Raw genomic sequence first — 25,433 nt, forward strand, 5'->3', positions numbered from 1 at the left:
ATATAATGTGTGTACATACAGTATAATGTGTGTATGTATGTGTGTGTATATATAATACGTGTGTGTGTGTATATGTGTGTACATACAGTATAATGTGTGTATGTATGTGTGTATATATATAATACGTGTGTGTGTGTATATGTGTGTACATACAGTATAATGTGTGTATGTATGTGTGTGTATATATAATACGTGTGTGTGTGTATATGTGTGTACATACAGTATAATGTGTGTATGTATGTGTGTATATATATAATACGTGTGTGTGTATATGTGTGTACATACAGTATAATGTGTGTATGTATGTGTGTGTATATATAATACGTGTGTGTGTGTATATGTGTGTACATACAGTATAATGTGTGTATGTATGTGTGTGTATATATAATACGTGTGTGTGTGTGTATATGTGTGTACATACAGTATAATGTGTGTATGTATGTGTGTGTATATATAATACGTGTGTGTGTGTATGTATATAATGTGTGTACATACAGTATAATGTGTGTATGTATGTGTGTGTATATATATAATACGTGTGTGTGTGTATATGTGTGTACATACAGTATAATGTGTGTATGTGTGTGTATATATATAATACGTGTGTGTGTGTATATGTGTGTACATACAGTATAATGTGTGTATGTATGTGTGTGTATATATATAATACGTGTGTGTGTGTATGTGTGTACATACAGTATAATGTGTGTATGTATGTGTGTGTATATATATAATACGTGTGTGTGTGTATATGTGTGTACATACAGTATAATGTGTGTATGTATGTGTGTGTATATATAATACGTGTGTGTGTGTGTATATAATGTGTGTACATACAGTATAATGTGTGTATGTATGTGTGTGTATATATAATACGTGTGTGTATGTATATAATGTGTGTACATACAGTATAATGTGTGTATGTATGTGTGTGTATATATATAATACGTGTGTGTGTGTATATGTGTGTACATACAGTATAATGTGTGTATGTATGTGTGTGTATATATATAATACGTGTGTGTGTGTGTATATGTGTGTACATACAGTATAATGTGTGTATGTGTGTGTATATATATAATACGTGTGTGTGTATATGTGTGTACATACAGTATAATGTGTGTATGTATGTGTGTGTATATATATAATACGTGTGTGTGTGTATATGTGTGTACATACAGTATAATGTGTGTATGTATGTGTGTGTATATATATAATACGTGTGTGTGTGTATATGTGTGTACATACAGTATAATGTGTGTATGTATGTGTGTGTATATATATAATACGTGTGTGTGTGTATATGTGTGTACATACAGTATAATGTGTGTATGTATGTGTGTGTATATATATATAATACGTGTGTGTGTGTGTATATGTGTGTACATACAGTATAATGTGTGTATGTATGTGTGTGTATATATATAATACGTGTGTGTGTGTATATGTGTGTACATACAGTATAATGTGTGTATGTATGTGTGTGTATATATAATACGTGTGTGTGTATATGTGTACATACAGTATAATGTGTGTATGTATGTGTGTGTATATATAATACGTGTGTGTGTATATGTGTACATACAGTAATGTGTGTATGTATGTGTGTATATATAATGTGTGTACATACAGTATAATGTGTGTATGTATGTGTGTGTATATATAATACGTGTGTGTGTATATGTGTACATACAGTATAATGTATGTATGTGTGTGTATATATAATACGTGTGTGTGTATATGTGTACATACAGTAATGTGTGTATGTATGTGTGTATATATAATGTGTGTACATACAGTATAATGTGTGTATGTATGTGTGTGTATATATAATACGTGTGTGTGTATATGTGTACATACAGTATAATGTGTGTATGTATGTGTGTGTATATATAATACGTGTGTGTGTGTATATAATGTGTGTACATACAGTATAATGTGTGTATGTATGTGTGTGTGTATATATAATACGTGTGTGTGTGTATATGTGTGTACATACAGTATAATGTGTGTATGTATGTGTGTGTGTATATATAATACGTGTGTGTGTATATAATGTGTGTACATACAGTATAATGTGTGTATGTATGTGTGTGTGTATATATAATACGTGTGTGTGTGTATATAATGTGTGTACATACAGTATAATGTGTGTATGTATGTGTGTGTATATATAATACGTGTGTGTGTGTATATAATGTGTGTACATACAGTATAATGTGTGTATGTGTGTGTGTATATATAATACGTGTGTGTGTGTGTATATAATGTGTGTACATACAGTATAATGTGTGTATGTATGTGTGTGTGTATTTAATGTGTGTACATACAGTATAATGTGTGTGTGTGTGGATATATGTGTGTGTGGATATATATATATATATATATATATATATATATATATATATATATATATATATATATATATATATATATATATATATATATATATATATATGCAAGAAGGCCTGCGGAGACACCATCACATGTTTCTCAACGCTGGCAGGAAAACTAGCCAGGTCTTTCACCGGGAAGGAACAACCACGGGAAGGGCAGTCTCCAGTCAAGGAGACCACCTATGCCAAACATGGTATCCATCCACAGACAGCCGTTTCGGGGTATATATATATACGCACAATAACGGAAAAAACCCCCCACTAAAATATATATATAATGTATGTGTGGTGAATTAAGTGAGCACCTTTTTTAGGAAAATATTAACTTAGAAAATTGATGACGTGTCCAATATTTCACTTTCTGTATGTAGTTGTGGGTATGATAGATGCATACATTTTTTTTTATATATATATATATATATATATATATATATATATATATATATATATATATATATATATATATATATATATATATATATATATATATTTTTATTAGTGTGTGTGTGCTGCTTGATACATGCTGCGTTTTGTCAGGTTGACCTATGGGTCACAACTGTTGCCAGTGATGTCCGAATGCAGAGGGGGTCCCGGTCTCTGTCCTTGGGAACTGAATAGGATAACTGAAGTGAGCACTAATATATATATTCTGAGTGCAAGCCAAAAAATACATACTATAGAAGGATAAGGCTGCACATCAAACTTAGATAATGGTATAATGCCTCAAGCATATGGAAAAATATTGGAAAATACAATGAAAAATGCTACTTGCTAACTTGAACATGTGAATAATGAATTGCGTACCTGCCATGAATATTAGGAAAAAGGAGATATTTAGCAATCGCATTGATCAATGTAACTGAGCCCCAAAACCTCGTCAAGGTATATCTCTATATTGGGGTCCCTAGCTCTGTGACCCTAACTGTGTGTCATCTCATTGCAATTACTATGTCCTTGGGAAGACATAACTTGATTCTTCTCAGCATCTGAAACGTAGCTGGGTCTGTTTGTGCTTTTTTTTGCAAGCAGCATGAATTTCTGTGATTTTCTAGCCAACTAAAGTTAACTCTTTCCTCACAGTTTCTTCCACAGGTCCCTCATCTTATGGTTATGATTTTGGCTGCGTCCCTCCTGAATGCAGGATGTGTACTTTACACCATTGACCCAGACAAGCCAGCACTTTTTTCAGGTATGGTATGTATCCTGGAAAGAGAGAGGGGTCAAGCAGTTGCCCATAGCAACCAATTAACGAGATCCATATCTGCAGCTCCTTTATTGTCTCAACAACACCTTTATAACTACGTAACTAATTTTTTTTTTGTTTTAGTTGTTTTGAACTTATGATCATCAAAATAACAATCTTAGGTTGATAAAGATGGCAGAGCCAGGGGTCTTCAGAAGGCACTCGTCTGCCATGGTTACACCGCCATCCTGTGATTGTATTGTAGGGGGATGGGAGGCACCCGTCTGCCATGGTTACACCGCCATCCTGTGATTGTGTTGTAGGGGGATGGGAGGCACCCGTCTGCCATGGTTACACCGCCATCCCGTGGTTGTGTTGTAGGGGGATGGGAGGCACCCGTCTGCCATGGTTACACCGCCATCCCGTGGTTGTGTTGTAGGGGGATGGGAGGCACCCGTCTGCCATGGTTACACCGCCATCCTGTGATTGTGTTGTAGGGGGATGGGAGGCACCAGTCTGCCATGGTTACACCGCCACTCCGTGATTGTGTTGTAGGGGGATGGGAGGCACCCGTCTGCCATGGTTACACCGCCATCCTGTGATTGTGTTGTAGGGGGATGGGAGGCACCCGTCTGCCATGGTTACACCGCCATCCCGTGGTTGTGTTGTAGGGGGATGGGAGGCACCCGTCTGCCATGGTTACACCGCCATCCTGTGATTGTGTTGTAGGGGGATGGGAGGCACCAGTCTGCCATGGTTACACCGCCACTCCGTGATTGTGTTGTAGGGGGATGGGAGGCACCCGTCTGCCATGGTTACACCGCCATCCTGTGATTGTGTCGTAGGGGGATGGGAGGCACCAATTGCGATGGTGACACCACCACCCCGTGATTGTGTTGTAGGGGTATGGCAATGGACGCCTCATTATTTAGCAATTTTGTAAATGTTGCTGATGACAGATGCCTGCTGTGTAACACAGCTGACGCCGATCGTGTATGGAGCGACCTTCTTCCTATACTTGCACTTAACCCGTGACAAAAAAGGCTGCCATTTTGGGGGCATTTTACCTACACCCGTATATTACGCATGCACATCGCCAACATTGTATTCAGCCAGTATGGGGGGGGGTCTGTGTCCTAACCTAAGTTGTGTATATTATTATTATTTTTTTTTTTTCCTAAAATGCAGATTTGATTCTAAAACCAGAAGATGCCGGCGATCCAGTGGTTGCAGCTGCCGCAGGAAGTCCTCCTGCTAATATTCATGTACCTGTCTCCAGTGGAAAAGGCCAACGTACGGGCCACGTGCTCCTACCTCCGGACCCTCGTGGACCATCCCTCCTTATGGAAACGCAGCACCATCGTCTTCAAAAGCATAGGGGTCTTTAACGCACGGTTTTGGGACACTCTTCAATGTAGGAAAGTCTCTTCGGTGGAGGTGACGCGGGTGACTTTGAAACAGTTTAAGAGGATGACCAGCTGCTTGCCGGATCTGACCAGCGTCACCATGGACTCCTGTCTGAAAGGGGAAATCCTCCAGGGACTGCGGCCGCTCGTCAGCCTCCAGCAGCTGCATCTGACGGACTGCTCCAATGTGATGGATCATGACGTGTTCTCGGAGATCGCCCTCTTCCAGCAGCTGACGCACCTATCCCTGTGCAGAGTGTCCTTCTCGGGGGTCCTGCCTTTAACCAGCATCGTCTTGCTGCAGAACTTGCATTCTCTGTCGTTACACTCGAACGAGGGCACCGTGCCCGAGCGGGCGCTACAGTATATTTTATTTCGGCTTCCAAAACTACGTGAACTCTCCCTTGCAATTGGCAACATGAATAAGTGGAAATTGTCCCTGTGTTTCAATGTCCCCGATAACTTTGTGGCCACGGCTGAAGGTGAGTAAGTCGCCCTTTTGTCATTTAAACCTCCTTTCTATTGTTGCAGAGTAAGGCTGCTTTCACACATCCGGCGAAAAAACCGCATCCTTTGCATAAATTTTTACATGCGGCCCGTCCGGTTTTTGCTGCTTGCGGCACGCTACTGAGCATGCGCAGTGCAAAAAAACGCATGTGGCGGCCTGATGCGATTTTTGCCGCATCGCGTGCCATCCATAGGCATTTATTGGAAAAAGCGACGCATCCGGTAGGATGCGGCGCAATGCGGATTTTTTTTTTTTTTCCGGACCAAAAAACGTGCCAGGCAACGTTCCATCTGGCCGCCGCATGGGCTAAATATGCCGCATCCGGCAAAAACCGGACAGAACGCAAGCCCATGCGGCACAATCCGGCACTAATGAAAGTCTATGCAGAAAAAACGCAACCGGCGGTAAAAAAAAACGGTTGCGTTTTTTCTGCAAAGAGCCGGATTGTGCCGCACAGCAAAAACCGGATGTGTGAAAGCAGCCTAAAGGACAGCGGTTTCTTCTTGGTCAAGGGCCATGTTCATAACATTAAAGCCGCCGGCCTGTTATCTTCTCAACCCCCATTTATGACCTTCCAGGACTTGACAAGACCTCTGAAGGTGTCCTGTGGTTTCAGACACTAAAACATTAGCTCCAGCTCCTCTTAAAACCCTTTTAGGCTATGTGCCCACGGGACTTTGGATATCCGCAGGTTTCCCGCAGCTGCTCCCCGGATTCCGCAGCTATAAATAGCTGCGGGATTCCAGCGAAAGAGCTGCGGAAAACCTGCGGACATTCATGTGACTTACCTGCGGACGTCCCGGCCTCTATCTCCATAGTGGAGGGTTGGGATTTCCGCAGGTAAATCCGCAGGAATAATTGACATGTAGTTATGTGCGGCTGTGGGACATCCGCAGCATATTCCGCAGCCGCACATACCGCAGCATGGACACAGCACTCCCAATGTCCCATAGGACAACATGGAGAGTGTCTGTACTTGCTAAAACCTGCGGATTTATCTGGATAATCCCCGGATTTTCCGCAGATGAATCCGCAGGTATTTTCTCCCGTGGACACATAGCCTTGGTGTTGCTCGGTGCATCCTCTGCGGATCAGAATTGATTTTCCGGCACATCCTACATACTGAGATATTGGAGTCATCACCATTATCCTGATTTTTAAAAAGTACTGCTATTGGGGAACACTGCCACCGTGAAGGGGGCACTAGGTCTGTACAGTGTTGGGTAGGTTGTCACAATTACATAATGGCCGGATCCCAGCAGACCATTGTCCCCTTGCACGGCCTCTGCTGGGTTTGTGCCATCTCTTCCCCAAGTGAGGCCCCTTTCACACATCATTTTTTTCTCACAATCCGTTTTCTTGACGGATCCGTCGCAGATTGTGGCTAAACTGATGCGACAGATCCGACTAGCTGGGGGCTAAATAATAAATTGGAGCATGCTGAGTTAAAAAAGCCCCCCCAAAAAACGGAATCCGTCGCCGGATTCCATCATTTGACGGATTCCGAAGGACCCTGCGCCCATAGGCTTCCATTCTACCAAACAAAGGACGGCGACAGATCCGTCGCTGCCCATTTTTTTTTGACGTATACAAAACATTACTGTGGCAGTGGTCTCCGTCCGACGGACAAACATTTTTTGACAGATCCGTCGAATGACGGAGGAAACGTGAGGACATCCGTCTCTAATACAAGTCAATGAGGAAAAAAAACAGATCCAGCTGCATCAGTCGCTGGATCCGTTTTTTGTTTTTTTTCAAAATTCGACAGATTGTGACTGATGGCAAAAAACTAATGTGTGAAAGGGGTCTAAAGCGGGCTTTACACACTGCGATATCGGTCCCGATATTGATAGTGTGGGTACCCGCCCCATCTGTTGCGCGACACGGGAAAATCGCTGCCCGTGCCGCACAATATCGCCCCGACCCGTCACACATACTTACCTGCCCTGCGAGGTCGCTGTGACCGGCGAACCTGCTCCTTTCTAAGGGGGGCGGTCCGTGCGGCGTCACAGCGACGTCACTGAGCGGCCGCCCAATAGCGGAGGGGCGGAGCTGAGCGGGACGTAACATCCCGCCCACCTCCTTCCACATAGCGACCGGGAGGCAGGTAAGGAGAGCTTCCTCGTTCCTGCGGTGTCACATGGAGCGATGTGTGCTGCCGCAGGAACGAGGAACAACTTCGTTACTGCTGCAGTAACGATATTTGAGAATGGACCCCCATGTCACCGATGAGCTATTTTGCACGTTTTTGTAACTATGCAAAATCGCTCATCGGTGTCGCACGCAACGGCTTCGCTAATGCGGCCGGATGTGCGTCACCAATTCTGTGACCCCCAACGAGTTCATTAGCGATGTCGTAGCGTGTAAAGCCCCCTTTAGTGATGAACACTCACCCGGCCATCTGTGATAGCTCAGACCTGGCCGCCTTTTTCTATTGCTCCATGGTCCAGTTCTGATGATCATGGGGCCATTATTTGTACTTGGGTGGAAAGGGTCAGCATGGAGGCTCTGATGGGTTATTCCCTTTACCTTCATCAGTAGTTATGATTGGTGGTGAATTTCCATTAATTCAGCACCTGTTTTTCCAGAAAAGCATCTAGACCTCTCTAGAATCAACCATTGAAACATCACGTGTCTCCATAGTCTCACTGCTCTTACAGTAAAGAATCTGCCTCTGTGATTGTGATTAAACCTCCTTTCCTCTAACCATAGTGGATGTCCCCTTTGCCCCGTCACAGGCCTAGGTGTGAGAAGTCTTAGTTTTCTTTATCGTTCCTATGGGAGACCCAGACATTGGGTGTATAGCTTCTGCCTCTGGAGGACACACAAAGTACTACACTCAAAAGTGTAGCTCCTCCCTCTGAGCTTATACACCCCCTGGAGAACCAGATCTAGCCAGTTTATCGCTTTGTGTTCAGAAGGCATACATCCACACATGCATTCTCATCTGATTTTCGAGAGTGGAAGGCAGATGCTTCTTCAAAGAAGTACCTTGCTGGACTCCCTTTTGCTGGGTCCAGGCTGTTCGGTGGATGAAATTATTAAGGAAGCTACTGGCGGGAAGAGTACTTCCATGCCACAAACCAAAACCAGGAAACCTGTCCAGGGTAGGGATCAGTCGAGGTTTCGTTCCTTTCGTTCCTCCAACTGGTCGTCCTCTAAGCCCTCGGCCTCGTCCACTAACTCAGCCAAGGACCAAAAATCCAACTGGCGCACAAAAGCGCGTCCACAGAAGACCGCAGGAGCTGCTGCCACTAAGGCAGCCTCCTCTTGACTATATGGCCGAGCCAGCAACGTCCTTAGTCGGTGGCAGGCTCTCCCACTTTGGCGACGCGTGGTTTCAACACGTCTCCGATCAGTGGGTGCGGGATATCATCTCCCACGGCTACAGGATAGAATTCTCTTCCAACCCGCCAGACAGATTTTTTCTGTCAACTCCCCCCTGCTCCAAGGCCGCCGCCTTCTCTCAGGCCGTGGCATCCTTGCAGGCCAACGGAGTAATTGTACCGGTTCCCGCCCGGGAACGGTTCAGAGGTTTCTACTCAAATCTCTTCCTAGTCCCCAAAAAGGACGGTTCCTTCCGGCCCATCCTGGATCTCAAGCTTCTCAACAAGCATGTTCAGGTGCGGCATTTTCGCATGGAGTCTCTGCGGTCAGTCATTGCCTCAATGACCCAAGGGGATTTCCTGGCATCCATCGACATCAGAGATGCCTATCTCCATGTGCCAATTGCAGTTTCACACCAGCGTTGGCTACGTTTTGCAATCAGAGAGGAACATTTCCAATTTGTGGCTCTTCCCTTCGGGTTAGCCACGGCCCCTCGGGTATTCACCAAGGTCATGGCAGCAGTGGTTGCGGTTCTGCACCTCCAGGGGTTGGCAGTGATTCCTTACCTGGACGACCTTCTAGTCAAGGCTTCATCCAGCGCAGACTGTCAGCGGAGTGTCTCGCTCACTCTCGCCACTCTAGCCCAAATCGGGTGGCTTGTCAATCTGCCCAAATCCACTCTGACTCCGACCCAGAGGCTCACGTACCTAGGGATGCAGTTCGAGACTCTGCCGGCACTTGTGAAGTTGCCCTTAATCAAACAGCAGTCCCTCCAACTGGCGGTGCGCTCTCTGCTGAGGCCCCGCCGTTATTCCATCAGGCACCTGATGCAGGTGCTGGGTCAGATGGTGGCGTCAATGGAGGCTGTTCCCTTTGCCCAGTTCCATCTGCGTCCACTGCAGCTGGACATTCTCCGCTGTTGGAACAAGCGGCCTTCCTCCTTGCACAGGTTAGTGGCTCTGTCGCCACAGACCAGGAGCTCTCTTCAGTGGTGGCTTCGGCCCCTCTCTCTGTCTCAGGGACGCTCCTTCCTGGCCCTGTCCTGGGTGATCCTCACCATGGATGCCAGTCTATCCGGCTGGGGAGCGGTATGTCTCCACCACCGAGCACAGGGCACTTGGACTCCGTCCGAGTCAGCCCTCTCGATCAATGTGCTGGAAACCAGAGCCGTGCTTCTGGCTCTCCTAGCTTTTCACCACCTATTGGCGGGCAAGCACATCAGAGTCCAGTCAGACAACGCGACAGCGGTTGCCTACATCAATCACCAAGGCGGGACACGCAGCCGCCTGGCAATGTTGGAGGTGCAACGCATCCTTCAATGGACGGAGGACTCCAAGTCCACCATATCCGCAGTCCACATCCCAGGCGTGGAAAACTGGGAGGCAGATTATCTCAGCCGTCAAACCGTGGACAGTGGCGAGTGGTCCATGCATCCGGCAGTGTTTCAGTCAATCTGCCGCAAGTGGGGCACTCCGGACATGGACCTAATGGCATCCCGTCCCAACAAGAAGGTTCCGGTTTATGTGGCTCGCTCCCACGATCCTCAGGCATTCGCCGTGGACGCTCTGGTTCAAGACTAGTCCCAGTTTCATCTGTCCTACGTGTTTCCCCCTCTAGCTCTCTTGCCCAGAGTCCTGCGCAAGATCAGAATGGAGGGCCGTCGAGTCATCCTCATTGCTCCGGACTGGCCCAGGCGAGCTTGGTACCCAGACCTGCTCCATCTGTCCGTAGAGGTGCCGTGGCATCTTCCGGACCGTCCAGACCTTCTCTCACAAGGTCCGTTTTTCCGCCAGAATTCTGCGGCTCTCAGTTTGACGGCGTGGCTCTTGAGTCCTGGATCTTGACGACTTCTGGTATCCCCCCTGAAGTCATCTCCACTATGACTCGGGCCCGTAAGTCTTCCTCTGCCAAGATCTATCACAGGACTTGGAAAATTTTCCTGTCCTGGTGTCGCTCTTCTGGCCATCCTCCTTGGCCTTTTTCCTTGCCGACCCTTCTGTCCTTTCTACAGTCCAGTCTGCAGCTGGGACTGTCCCTCAACTCTCTCAAGGGACAAGTCTCGGCTCTGTCAGTGCTGTTCCAGCGGCGTATCGCCCGGCTGGCTCAGGTCCGCACCTTCATGCAGGGCGCGTCTCACATCATTCCACCTTACCGGCGGCCCTTGGATCCCTGGGACCTTTATTTGGTTCTCACGGTTTTGCAGAAACCCCCCTTTTGAGCCTCTTAGGGAGGTTTCTTTGTTTCGTCTTTCACAGAAAGTGGTCTTTCTAGTGGCCATAACTTCCGTCAGGAGAGTCTCTGATTTGGCTGCGCTCTCTTCGGAGTCACCTTTTTTGTTTTTTTCATCAAGATAAGGTGGTTCTCCGTCCGACTCCGGACTTTCTCCCTAAGGTGGTTTCTCCTTTCCACCTTAACCAGGACATTACCCTACCTTCCTTTTGTCCGGCTCCTGTTCATCGCTTTGAAAAAGCGTTGCATACTCTGGATCTGGTGCGTGCTCTCCGGATCTATGTGTCTCACACCGCTGCTCTTAGGCGGTGCACCTCTCTTTTTGTGCTAACCACAGGTCGGCGTAAGGGCCTCTCTGCTTCTAAGCCGACCTTAGCCCGTTGGATTAGGTCGACCATTTCGGATGCCTACCAGTGTTCTCAGGTGCCTCCCCCGCCGGGGATCAAGGCACACTCGACCAGAGCTGTCTGTGCCTCTTGGGCTTTCAGGCACCAGGCTACGGCTCAGCAAGTCTGTCAGGCTGCCACTTGGACTAGCCTGCATACCTTTTCAAAGCACTACCAAGTGCATGCTCATGCTTCGGCAGATGCGAGCTTGGGCAGACGCATCCTTCAGGTGGCTGTCGCCCATTTGTGAAGTTATGCTCCGCCTACTTCTTAGTTTTTCTGTTTATTCCCACCCATGGACTGCTTTGAGACGTCCCAATGTCTGGGTCTCCCATAGGAACGATAAAGAAAAAGAGAATTTTGTTTACTTACCGTAAATTCTTTTTCTTATAGTTCCGTATTGGGAGACCCAGCACCCTCCCTGTTGTCTGTTGGCAGTTTCTTGTTCCGCGTGTTATCACCGGCTGTTGTCATGGACAGAGTCTCCGGTTGTTCTGGTTCTTGCTCTGTTTTTACTTGTGGGTGGCTATTCTCCTTCAGCTTTTGCACTAAACTGGCTAGATCTGGTTCTCCAGGGGGTGTATAAGCTCAGAGGGAGGAGCTACACTTTTGAGTGTAGTACTTTGTGTGTCCTCCGGAGGCAGAAGCTATACACCCAATGTCTGGGTCTCCCAATTCGGAACTATAAGAAAAAGATTTTACGGTAAGTAAACAAAATTCTCTTTTTTCCAAACTGAATAACCCCAAGTTTAATAATCTGTCTTCGTACTGCAGTCCCCCCAATTCCTTTAATAACCTTGGTCGATCTTCTCTGCACCCGCTCAGCTATGTCAGTCTTATACACCGGAGACAAAAATTGGACACACATTCTAAGTGTGGTCGCACTAGTGACTTGTATAGAGATAAAACTATATTCATCTCACTATCCCTCTTTCAATGCTTCCCATTATTTTATTAGCCTTGGCAGCAGCTTCCGGACACTGGTCAGTTAAGTTGAGTTTGCCGTCCACCAATACACCTAAGTCTTTTTCAGTGACAGTTTTTCCCAGCAATTTACAATTTAATACAAAATTATACATTTTATTTCCTCTGCCCAAGTGCATGACCTCTACATTAAACTTCAGGTGCCATTTCTCAGCCCAAGCCTCCCGCTTACATAAATCCTTTTGTGTTTCCCGTATTGTACTCTGTATGCTCCCTATAAGATTGTAAACAAATGGTAAATAAAAGAGGGCCCAATACTGACCCCTGTGGTTCATCACTGTTAACTGTGAGCCAGTTGAAGGGTGTTCCATTAATAACCACCCTTTTGTTTGCTATCACTGAGGTTATTGTTAACCCAGTTACACATATTTTCCCCTAGTCACATTATTGTCATGTTATAAACCCATCTTATCTATGGTACCTTATCAAATGCCGTAGAAAAGTCCATATACGCAACATCCACTGCATTTCCCTGGTCCAGTCTGGAACTTGCCCCCTCATAGAAGCTGATCAGATTGGTTTGACAGGACCGATACCTTATAAAACTGTTCCCTCACACATGGAAGGCTGTGCGTTCTGCAGGCTCCCATGAATCGTTCACAGCGGTAATCGGTGATCGCTGGACAGGAGGTATAACAACCCGCTTACCTAAGGGCGAAGAGCCGCACAGGCTGTCAGTTAGGGCGCGGTTCTCAGCCATGGATGCCGACGTTGCCAATCCACCAGGGTCCTGCAAATATATCTGCATCATCTCTATCTGGTGGGATTAAGTCTCAGACCCCATACAGTGCTACTGTGATATAGAAGGATTTGTGTGTACTCACTGTAAAATCTTTCTCTGAGTCTTCATTGGGGGGACACAGGACCGTAGATGTATGCTGCTGTGACTAGGAGGCTGACACTAAGTATACAAAAAGATGTTAGCTCCTCCCTAGCAGTGTACACCCAAAGCCAGAGGCGGATCTATGCCAGTTTAGTGTACAAGCAGTAGGAAGAGAAACAGAACAACCATACATAAGTCTACGTAATAACCGATAACCTGTAATCCGGCCATATATGGTCCGGAACAAGCCCACAGTAACAAGTAGGCAAAATGTAGAACCCAAACAATCAGGGTGGGAGCTGTGTCCCCCAATGAAGACTAAGAGAAAGATTTTACGGTGCGTACACAAAAATCCTTCTTTCTCTCTCGTTTCAATGAGGGACACAGGACTGTGGGACGACATTCAAAAGAAGTCCCTGGGTGGCAATCACTAATGTTGTAAGACTAGACAGCTCCCTCTGCGAGAGTGGTCTAATACATGAATATCCGCATCACCCCTAGAGGTGTGCGATTGCCACCTACAAAACCTTTCTCCCCAGGCCAGCGTCAGCCAAAGTCTGGGTGTGTACCTGGTAAAACCTAGCAAAAGTATGTAGGCTAGACCACGTGGCGGCCCTGCAGACCTGCGCGGCCGATGCCTGATTGCCCAAGACGCTCCCACCACACAGGTGGAATGTGGCTTGACTCCCCGCGGAGGTAACCTGTTCCTGTAGGCCTCTGATCTGGTCGACCGGATCCATCTTGCAATCATGGCCTTGGAAGCATGCATTCCTCTTTTGGGTCCTAGCGGAAGGATGACTAGTACGTCCGATTTGTGAAAAGACGCGGTTCTTGACACTCACGTTCTGAGAGAACGAACCAGGTCCAGAGTGTGTAAAGACTTCTCCAGGCTGTGCAAGGGACCTGGGCAGAAGGAAGGGAGCAAAATCTCTTCATTCAGATGAAAGGGCGACACCACCTAAGGCAAAAAGGAGGGAGCTGGGCGTAACACCACCTTGTCCTGGGGGAAAACCAGAAATGGTGACCGACAGGAGAGCGCAGCAAGCTCTGACACTCTCCTGATGGAGGTGATGGCCACCTTCCAGGAAAGATGCGAAAAAGAGGCTTTATTCAAGGGCTCAAAGGGAGACTTTTGGAGAGAACCTAACACCAGATTAAGATCCCATGGCGCAAGGGGATCCCGGTATGGGGGCACCAGGTGAGCAACCCCCTGACTGAAGGTCTTGATCTGCGGGCGAGGAGCAAGAGGCTTTTGAAAAAGAATAGAGAGAGACGAACAATAAGCAAAAAACTGGTCTAGATCTGCCTCTGGCTCTGGGTGTACACTGCTAGGGAGGAGTGTTGTGAATACGTTTTCCAGTTTGGGGCAACGTCTTGTGGTCAGTGCTGGTGATGCAGTTGATTTGTGGAATGAGAGCCACACACCTGTGGAGGACTGGCAATCAGGTATTTCAGATTGGGCTATTTAACTGAGTAGTCTTCTCTTGTTACTTGCCGGTGCTCGATGGTTTCCTCTGTGTTAAGGACATTCTGTAACCAGCCCTGCTCACTACCAGAACTCCTCTCAGATAAGTGGTCTTTGTACCTCCTGCTTTTTGTTTCCACTTTCTTGTTGCTTTTTTCTGCCTTGATACTAGTGCTTGATTCCTATTTTGTCTGTGTGGAGTTCTTGGTGGAATGGGATCATTCCCTGTTGGGAGTGTCTGTATACTTCGCTCCATGATTTTGCAAGGTTTGTTTGTGTCATACTTTGTATTAATTCAGTCCCTCATCTGTATTCATGTTTTTGGATCCCAGTAACATCAGAGTGCTGATACAGTGGGGGAACGGTTGTGTGACCTCAGGATTTTTCCGTATCAGAAGTGCTGGTAGTTATTAGGGTTTTTATGGTTGCAGACAGTGCTCCTTCCTATCCTTTCCTATAAAGATAGTTTGGGCCTCACCTTTGCTGAATCTGGCTTTTCTAGCTTTGTATTGTGTTTTTCTATATCACCGTAGCTTTTACATGTGGGGGGCTATGTATCTATCTTTGGGGATTGCTCTGAGGCAGATTAGCTTTCTTATATCTCTATCTGTGAGAATATTTAGTTCTCCGGCTGTGTCGAGACGAAGTAGGTCATCGTAGGCTCGTCCCACGGCTACTTCTAGTTGTGTGTCAGGATTAGGTCTGCAGTGCGTTAAGTTTCCAGCCACTCTGTTACTATTTGGGATTCCGCATTTTTTGATCCTCCTCGGTACCTGAATCATAACAGAGGAGCTAACCTCTTTTTGTATACTTAGTGGCAGCAGCATACACCCACGGTCCTGTGTCCCACAATGAAACGAGAGAGAAATACAGAAGACTACTTTGACCACCCACAGTTTTATGTATAATTTAAATTTTTTTTCAACCCAGAGCAACCCTGTATCTCGCGACTGCAGCTCCACAAACTGGAACTGTTGAACTCCAGCTGCGCCAGTCTATCCAACAACGCCTTAGATCAGCTGTCCACCCTGCGCAGCGTGTGTCTGCGGCACTACAAGTACCTCCAGCACGAAGAATTCATCGAGACCCTCCTGCTGAAACTGCCTCAACTGACAGAGCTCCGGATCGAATGTAAGTCCCGCTCGTCTGCCACTTTTCTAAAAGTTTGTAAAAAGTCTCACCTTTTCGTTATAAAAAAAATGATAAACGTAAGCGTTAATTCCTCGTTTCCCTGTCACCTCTCTTCCTTTCACCCCACTTTGTCTTCTCGTGTCCTCCCTGTGCCTCCAGGGTTGGATCCTTCTGTTACCTCCTCCATGGGGTGAGAACTAGATTTTACCTGGAACCTCAGTGACTGTTAAGCCTTCACAAGTAGTCCCAGTGGCAGAGCTCTCCCTCTTTGCTATCAGGTGCGGGACACTTATATATTTTTTTATAATTTGGGTGCATGCCAGCATACCACAGATTACATTGGGGGTGAATGATGAAATTTTTATTTAAATTTTTTTTTTTTTTTATTACGTCCCTCATGTTGCGTCATCCACATACTGTAGGTCTATGGTGTTGATGTAGACATGAATAATATATTTTTTTTTCTTCATGTTGCGACTTTTTGATTTTCTCCAAACTAAAATGTTCTTTTCTCCTCCTCCAGGGGCCGCGCCGTTTGTGCCAATTATGAGCCCGATATGTTCTAAATTAGAAAAGCTGAGCATGGTAGGGACCAAAATCTCCAACGCCACGCTCAGCTGGATCTCCCAGAGCGCCGCCCAGCTGAAGTGCCTGAACTTGAGTTTTTCATTTGGATACGGTGAAGAGATGGTGAAGAGCTTTCCCCGGTTATTCCCGCACCTGCAGAACCTCTACCTCAGGTAATCTGAATGGCAGCAGTGGGGAAAAAAAGTATTTGATCCTCTGCCGATTTTTTTTGCACGTTTTCCCACCTACATTGAATGGAGAGGTCTGAAGTTTTTATCGTAGGTGTAACTTCAACTGTGACAGAATGAAAATCCCATTGTATGATTTTTAAATAGTTAATTTGCATTTTATTGCATGAAATAAGTATTTGATACAAATAGAAAAATAGAACTTAATGTTTGGTAGAAACCTTTTTTTTTTTTTTTTTTTTTTTTACATTAGAGGTCGGAGGTTTCTTGCAGTTCTTGACCAGGTTTGCACACACTGCAGCAGGGATTTTGGAAACTCCTCCATACAGATCTTCTCCAGATCTTTCAGGTCACTCCTCCATACAGATCTTCTCCAGATCTTTCAGGTTTTAGGGCTGTCACGTGATGGCAATGAGTTTCAGCTCCTCCAAAGATTTTTCTATTGGGTTCAGGTCTGTAGACTGCCTAGGCCAATCCAGGACCTTGAAATGCTTCTTATGGAGCCACTCCTTAGTTGCCCTGGCTGTGTGTTTCGGGTCATTGTCATGCTGGAAGACCCAGCCACAACCCATCTTCAATACTATTACTAAGGGAAGGAGGTTGTTGGCCAAAATCTCACGATACATGACCCAATCCATCCTCCCTTCTATATGGTGCAGTCGCCCAGTCCCCTTGGTTCCCCAAAAGTATATTTTCACCTCCATCCTTCACGGTTGGGACAGTGTTCTTAAGGTTGTACTCATCCTTCTTCCTCCAAACATAGTGAGTGGAATTGATACCAAAAAGTTCTATTTCTTCGGCGCTCCATTGGGAGACCCAGACGATTGGGTGTATAGCTACTGCCTCCAGAGGCCACACAAAGTATTACACTAAAAAGTGTAAGGCCCCTCCCCTTCTGCATATACACCCCCCGTGGGATCACTGGCTCCTCAGTTTTCAAGCTTTGTGCGAAGGAGGTCAGACATCCACGCATAGCTCCACTGTTTAGTCAGCAGCAGCTGCTGACTATGTCGGATGGAAGAAAAGAGGGCCCATACTAGGGCCCCCAGCATGCTCCCTTCTCACCCCACTCTTGTCGGCGGTGTTTGTTAAGGTTGAGGTACCCATTGCGGGTACGGAGGCTGGAGCCCACATGCTGCTTTCCTTCCCCATCCCCCTGAGGGCTCTGGGTGAAGTGGGATCTTACCGGCCTCCAGGCTCTGAGGCCGGGCTCCATCCACAGACCCGGAGATCCTGCTGGAATGGAGCTGAGTATCGTCAGGGACAAGGCCCTGCAACGTTAAGGTACTCTGCGTCCCCGTACAGACCACGCACACACACACCAGCATGCTGGGTGTGTTAGTGCGCCGGGGACAACAGCGCTGCGCGCTGGGGCTATACTCACTGCAGCTTAGCTGAGTGAGTTAATGTGTCGGAAACTGCCGCGCCGGCCGCTGCTAGAAGCTGCGGCGCGGATGAGACTTGTGGTGCGCCGGGGACTTCCGCGCTGACCGTGCTTTTACGACGGCAGCGCTTATAAATCGAGTCCCCGGCTTTTGCGGCCTAGTTTCGTTTCCTTCCCGCCCCCGGGCCTGCCAGTCAGGGAAGGGGCGAGACGCTGTACAATGGTCAGCACCGAGGGCTGGAGTCTTATTTACATACTCCAGCCCCCTCACTGGGCACAGTGGGACGCCAGTTTCCCGCTCTTTGTCTGGGGCACGCCCACGGCCCGCCCCTCTTCACAGGACGCCGGCAGCCATTCCTGCATGCAGTCTAAGCTGGAGAACGGACACAGGCTCTGGGAGACCCGGTCAAGGGATTCTGGCGACCACACACCCGCTTAAGCGGGCGGTAAGCAGCACCTTGGTGCTGACCCCACTAGTGCCACAGTGTTTTGTGTACTTATGCTTGTACCTATATTTGCACTGTACGGTCGCTTCTTGGCTATATACCCCTAGATTGCTCTGAGGAGACAACAGCATGTCGTCCGCAAAAAAGCAAGGGTGCCAAGGCACAGGCTTTCTATGCTGTCTGTACCGCATGTGAGGCTGTTTTACCGGCAGGTTCCACTAACCCCCATTGGGTAGAGTCTCTGCTAGTGGTGGCCCAGAGAGAGCCACCTGTGAAACTGTCCAGAGGACAGAGTTTGCAGTTTTTTGCTGATAAAATGTCTGGGACTATGACCAAGATTCTAGAAACTTTGCAGTCCAGGCCGGTGACTCAGACAATGGGCACTGTTGAATCAATGCCCCCCGGTCTCCCTCAGTTGGAACTAATACGTGCTCCAAGGGGGTCCCATACATCCCAGGCTGAAGGCTCTGCACGGACGACAGTCCCAGTCAGCCTAAGCGAGCTCGCTGGGAGAGACCCTCGACTTCACACACTGGTCAGGGTCTCAGCGAGAGGATTCTCTGTATGATGACGCAGAGGTAGCTGATCAGGATTCTGATCCTGAGACCGCTTTCAATCTGGATGCTCCTAATAGTGACGCCATGGTGAATGATCTCATAGCGTCCATCAATAGACTGGTGGATATTTCTCCCTCAGCCCCTCCAGTGGAGGAGTCAGCTTCGCAGCAGGAGAAATTCCATTTCAGGTATCCCAAGCGTAAATTCAGTACTTTTTTGGGCCACTCTGACTTCAGAGAAGCAGTCCAGAAACACCACGCTTATCCAGACAAGCGTTTCTCCACACGTCTTAAGGATACACGTTATCCCTTTCCCCCTGACGTGGTCAAGCGCTGGACCCAGTGTCCAAAGGTGGATCCCCCAATCTCCAGGCTTGCGGCTAGATCCATAGTTGCAGTGGAAGATGGGACTTCACTTAAAGATGCCATTGACAGACAGATGGACCTCTGGTTGAAATCTGTCTATGAAGCTATCGGCGTGTCGTTTGCTCCGGCATTCGCAGCCGTATGGGCACTCCAAGCTATTTCAGCTGGTCTTGCGCAGGTGGACACTGTCACACGTACATCTGTGCCGCAGGTGGCGTCCTTAACCTCGCATATGTTTGCATTGCGACTTACGCTATTAATGCTGTCCTGGACTCTACGAGCCGTACGTCAGTGGCGTCCGCCAACTCCGTGGTTTTTACGCAGAGCCTTGTGGTTAAGGGAATGGAAGGCAGATTCTGCTTCCAAAAAGTGCTTAACCAGTTTGCCATTATCTGGTGACAGACTGTTTGGTGAGCGATTGGATGAAATCATTAAACAGTCCAAGGGTAAGGATTCTTCCTTACACCAGCCCAGATCAAACAAAACCCAACAGAGGAAAGGACAGTCGAGGTTTCGGTCCTTTCCAGGCTCGGGCAGGTCCCAGTTTTCCTCGTCCAAAAGGACTCAAAAGGCTCAGAGGGGCTCAGATTCCTGGCGGGCTCAATCACGCCCAAAGAAGGCAGCCGGAGGAACCGCTACCAAGGCGGTTTCCTCATGACTTTCAGCCCTCTCTCTCCGCATCCGCGGTCGGTGGCAGACTCTCCCGCTTTGGCGACATTTAGCTGCCACAGGTCTAAAACCGGTGGGTGAGAGACATTTTGTCTCACGTGTACAGGATAGAGTTCTGTTCTCGTCCTCCGGCTCGATTCTTCAGAACTTCCCCACCTCCCGACCGAGCCGATGCTCTTCTGCAGGCAGAAGGAGTGGTAATCCCTGTTCCTCTGCAGGAACAAGGTCACGGTTTTTACTCCAATCTGGTTGTGGTGCCAAAAAAGGACGGCTCTTTCCGTTCCGTTCTGGACCTAAAACTGCTCAACAAGCACATGAAAACCAGGCGGTTCCGGATGGAATCCCTCCGCTCCGTCATTGCCTCAATGTCTCAAGGAGATTTCCTAGCATCAATAGACATCAGGATGCTTATCTCCACGTGCCGATTGCTCCAGAGCACCAGCGTTTGCTACGATTCGTTATAGAAGACGAGCTTCTTCAGGTCGTAGCCCTGCCCTTCGGTCTGGCGACAGCCCCACGGGTTTTCACCAAGGTCATGGCAGCAGTGGTAGCAGTCCTGCACTCTCAGGGTCACTCTGTGATCCCTTACTTGGACGATCTACTTGTCAAGGCACCCTCTCAAGAGGCATGCCAACACAGCCTGAACGTTGCGCTGGAGACTCTCCAGAGTTTCGGGTGGATCATCAACTTTTCAAAGTTAAATCTGACACCGACCCAATCGCTGACATATCTTGGCATGGAGCTTCACACTCTCTCAGCGATAGTGAAGCTTCCGCTGGACAAACAGCGTTCACTACAGACGGGGGTGCAGTCTCTCCTTCAAGGCCAGTCACACCCCTTAAGACGCCTCATGCACTTCCTAGCGAAGATGGTAGCAGCAATGGAGGCAGTCCCTTTCGCGCAGTTTCATCTGCGTCCACTGCAATGGGACATTCTCCGCCAATGGGATGGGAAGTCGACGTCCCTAGACAGGAACGTCTCCCTTTCTCAGACGGTCAAGGACTCTCTTCAGTGGTGGCTTCTTCCCACCTCATTGTCAAAAGGAAAGTCCTTCCTACCCCCATCCTGGGCGGTGGTCACGACAGACGCGAGTCTGTCAGGGTGGGGAGCAGTCTTTCTCCACCACAGGGCTCAGGGTACGTGGACTCAGCAGGAGTCCACCCTTCAGATCAATGTTCTGGAAATCTGGGCAGTGTATCTTGCCCTGCAAGCCTTCCAGCAGTGGCTGGAAGGCAAACAGATCCGAATTCAGTCGGACAACTCCACAGCGGTGGCATACATCAACCACCAAGGCGGAACACGCAGTCGGCAAGCCTCCCAGGCAGTCCGGCGGATTCTGATGTGGGTGGAAGACAGAGCATCCACCATATCCGCAGTTCACATCCCGGGCGTAGAAAACTGGGAAGCAGACTTCCTCAGTCGCCAGGGTATGGACGCAGGGGAATGGTCTCTGCACCCGGACGTGTTCCAGGAAATCTGTAGCCGCTGGGGGATGCCGGACGTCGACCTAATGGCGTCTCGGCACAACAACAAGGTCCCGATTTTCATGGCGCGGTCTCACGATCAAAGAGCTCTGGCGGCAGGCGCCTTAGTTCAGGATTGGTCGCAGTTCCAGCTACCCTATGTGTTTCCCCCTCTGGCACTGTTGCCCAGAGTGCTACGCAAGATCAGCTCCGATTGCCGCCGCGCCATCCTCGTCGCCCCAGACTGGCCGAGGAGGTCGTGGTACCCGGATCTGTGGCATCTCACGGTCGGCCAACCGTGGGCACTACCAGACCGGCCAGACTTACTGTCCCAAGGGCCGTTTTTCCATCTGAATTCTACGGCCCTGAACCTGACTGTGTGGCCATTGAGTCCTGGATCCTAGCGTCTTCAGGATTATCTCAAGACGTCATTGCCACCATGAGACGGGCTAGGAAGCCGACGTCTGCCATGATCTACCACAGGACGTGGAAGATATTCTTATCTTAGTGCTCTGCTCAGGGAGTGTCTCCCTGGCCATTTGCATTGCCTACTTTTCTTTCCTTCCTGCAATCTGGTTTGGAAAAAGGTTTGTCGCTCGGCTCCCTTAAAGGACAAGTCCCAGCGCTGTCTGTATTCTTTCAGAAGCGCCTAACACGACTTCCTCAGGTACGCACGTTCCTGTAGGGGGTTTGTCACATTGTCCCTCCGTACAAGAGGCCGTTAGACCCATGGGATCTGAACAGGGTACTAATTGCTCTCCAGAAGCCGTCCTTCGAGCCTCTGAGGGATGTTTCACTTTCTCGACTTTCACAGAAAGTGGCCTTTCTGGTAGCGGTCACATCTCTTCGGAGAGTGTCCGAGCTAGCAGCGCGGTCAGCCAAAGCTCCCTTCCTGGTGTTTCACCAAGACAAGGTAGTGCTGCGCCCGATTCCGGAGTTTCTCCCTAAGGTGGTATCCCCCTTTCATCTCAATCAGGATATCTCCTTACCTTCCTTTTGTCCTCATCCAGTTCATCGATATGAAATGGATTTGCATTTGTTGGATCTGGTGAGAGCACTCAGAATCCACATTTCCCGCACGGCGCCCCTGCGCCGCTCGGATGCACTCTTTGTACTTGACTCTGGTCAGCGTAAAGGGTCGCAGGCTTCCAAATCCACCCTGGCTCGATGGATCAAGGAACCAATTCTTGAAGCCTACCGTTCTGCTGGGCTTCCGGTTCCATCAGGGCTGAAGGCCCATTCTACCAGAGCCGTGGGTGCGTCCTAGGCATTACGGCACTAGGCTACGGCTCAGCAGGTGTGCCAGGCAGCTACCTGGTCGAGTCTGCACACTTTCACCAAGCATTATCAGGTGCATACCTACGCTTAGGCGGATGCCAGCCTAGGTAGAAGAGTCCTGCAGGCGGCGGTTGCCTCCATGTAGGGAAGGGCTGTTTTACGGCCCTAACTTGAGGTATTAATTTACCCACCCAGGGACTGCTTTTGGACGTCCCAATCGTCTGGGTCTCCCAATGGAGCGCCGAAGAAGAAGGGAATTTTGTTACTTACCGTAAATTCCTTTTCTTCTAGCTCCAATTGGGAGACCCAGCACCCGCCCTGTTTCCTTCGGGATTTTTGGTTTTTTCGGGTACACATGTTGTTCATGTTGAATGGTTTCAGTTCTCCGATGTTCCTTCGGATTGAATTTGTTTAACCAGTTATTGGCTTTCCTCCTTCTTGCTTTTGCACTAAAACTGAGGAGCCCGTGATCCCACGGGGGGTGTATATGCAGAAGGGGAGGGGCCTTACACTTTTTAGTGTAATACTTTGTGTGGCCTCCGGAGGCAGTAGCTATACACCCAATCGTCTGGGTCTCCCAATTGGAGCTAGAAGAAAAGGAATTTACGGTAAGTAACAAAATTCCCTTCTTTGACATGATCGTCTCCCATGCCTCTCCTGAAGTTCGCCAATGACCGTCTGGATAATCAAAACTGGCCTGTACATGTGCTGGCGTGAGGAGGAGGACCTTGAGTGCCCTGCAGGATTTTAATCCATGACGGCGTACAGTGGTACTACTGTGTTTTTCCAAAAATAAGACACTGTCTTATATTTTTTTTGCCCCCCAAAAAAGCACTAGGGCTTATTTTTGGAGGAGGTCTTATTCTTGGAGAAACACGGTTGGGGGTAAGTTTACCCCCCAAAAAAGCAGACCACCCACTTCCCAGGAGACTCATACTCACCAGACCAGGACGTCTGCGTGGTTCCCAGGTCCTCCTGTGATCTCCGGTTGGTGCTGCACGCCGTCCTCCACTGCTGCTAGCTGATACACATAGAAGATCCCAGACACACACACACACACACACACACACACACACACACACACACACACACACACACACACACACACACACCCGATCCCACCCACATCCACATTCCGCAGGTCCTGTTCGTCGCGCTGCACTGCACTGCCTCTCAGGATTCTCCCGGTGAGAAGAGATCGGTGTCGCTGGATGAGGTGACTGTGTGTGCAATCCGACTGTGTGTGTGATCCGATGTTTGTATGTGAGATCTGGTGTGTGTGTGTGTGTGTGTGTGTGAGCTGATGTGTGATCACTGCAGGTCCTGCTGCTCGGCATCTGGTCAGTGTGATTGTCGAGTGCCGCTGTGTATAATGAAGTGTTCTGCAGTATCTGTATCTTTTTTAGCTGCACGGACACTTCATTATTGATCCGGGACTCGGGCTTATTTTCGGGGGAGGGCTTATATTTAAGCCTTTCTCCGAAAATGCTGAAAATCCCTGCTAGGGCTTATTTTTGGGGGAGGTCTTATTTTTGGAAAAACACGGTAACAGTAATCTTTGACACTGTGGTCCCAGCTCTCTTTAGGTCATTGACCAGGTCCTTCCGTGTAGTTCTGGGCTGATTCCTGACCTTTCTCAGAATCATCCTTACCCCACAAGGGTAATAATAATAATAATAATTTCTAATAATTGTGCCAACAGTTGTTGCCTTCTCACCAAGCTGCTTGCCTATTGTCTTGTAGCCCATTCCAGCCATGTCCAGGTCTACAATTTTGTCCCTTTGTCTTGGCCATGGTGGAAATGTTGGAGTGTGATTGATTGTGTGGACAGGTGTCTTTTATACAGGTAACTGTCCAAACAGGAGCAATTAATACAGGTAATGAGGGCAGAGTATTAGACAAAAATAACAGGTCTTTTTTTAAATTATCTTTTATTATTTTTTTTTTTTTTTCTTTTAGTAATACCAGGTTGACCGAAGATGCGCTGGTAGTTTTGGCCAACTTGTACTCTCTCCGCATCCTTGATATTTCCAACAACCTGCACCTGACCCCCGAAGCCGTCCTCGCCTTCAGAAAAATGACCTCCAACCGAATCGGCCTAATCCTTGAGAGACCCATTGAAAGCGAAAAGTACTGCTGCGGGTGACACTGACTCTGAAGGTTAATGGGGAGACCCCGCTGCCTCCTGTAACCTTCACACCGCTGCCAGAAGCACGCCACGTCTAAGGACAGTTTTATTTATAAAGTTGCGGATTTTGTTTTTTTCTTAATTTATTTCCTACACTTGTTGAATGTTATGGGGGTGGGAATACAAAGACTTTCAATAAATCCTCAAAATTCACAAATTAAAAAAAAAAAAAGATATTCGATTATCCTGTAACCAATCATCTTTAATTGTCTGTATTTTTGTATGTATTTTGATGTTTTTATTTTAAACAACTTATTCTTATACAGGTTTTTTTTGGTTTGTTTTTTTTAATGATTTTTGGTTGGTTCTGACTTTTGAAGTGCCTGATACATCTCTATAATGATACAAAAAAAAACCCATCACAGCGGTAGTGATTTCTACCCATATCGCTAATGATTACACTGGGGATGACCATTGTATTTCTTCGGCGCTCCATTGGGAGACCCAGACGATTGGGTGTATAGCTACTGCCTCCGGAGGCCACACAAAG

The 25,433-nt window shown here is 47.8% G+C and overlaps 1 protein-coding gene across 1 annotated transcript in view; it reads left to right on the forward strand.

The window, feature by feature from the left end:
• The window catches only part of LOC142257493 (uncharacterized), a 25,524-nt gene extending 373 nt beyond the window's left edge, over window positions 1-25,151 (forward strand). The window contains exons 2-6 of the mRNA XM_075329630.1: window positions 3,477-3,585; window positions 4,768-5,467; window positions 15,638-15,838; window positions 16,362-16,578; window positions 24,715-25,151. Of these exons, the coding sequence (XP_075185745.1) occupies window positions 4,789-5,467; window positions 15,638-15,838; window positions 16,362-16,578; window positions 24,715-24,901 (1,284 nt within the window). The 5' untranslated portion in view covers window positions 3,477-3,585; window positions 4,768-4,788 and the 3' untranslated portion in view covers window positions 24,902-25,151. The remainder of the gene's footprint in view (window positions 1-3,476; window positions 3,586-4,767; window positions 5,468-15,637; window positions 15,839-16,361; window positions 16,579-24,714) is intronic.
• The last annotated feature ends 282 nt before the right edge of the window (window positions 25,152-25,433 follow it).

Source organism: Anomaloglossus baeobatrachus, chromosome 12 (genome assembly GCF_048569485.1).
Source record: "Anomaloglossus baeobatrachus isolate aAnoBae1 chromosome 12, aAnoBae1.hap1, whole genome shotgun sequence".
Lineage (NCBI taxonomy): Eukaryota > Metazoa > Chordata > Amphibia > Anura > Aromobatidae > Anomaloglossus > Anomaloglossus baeobatrachus.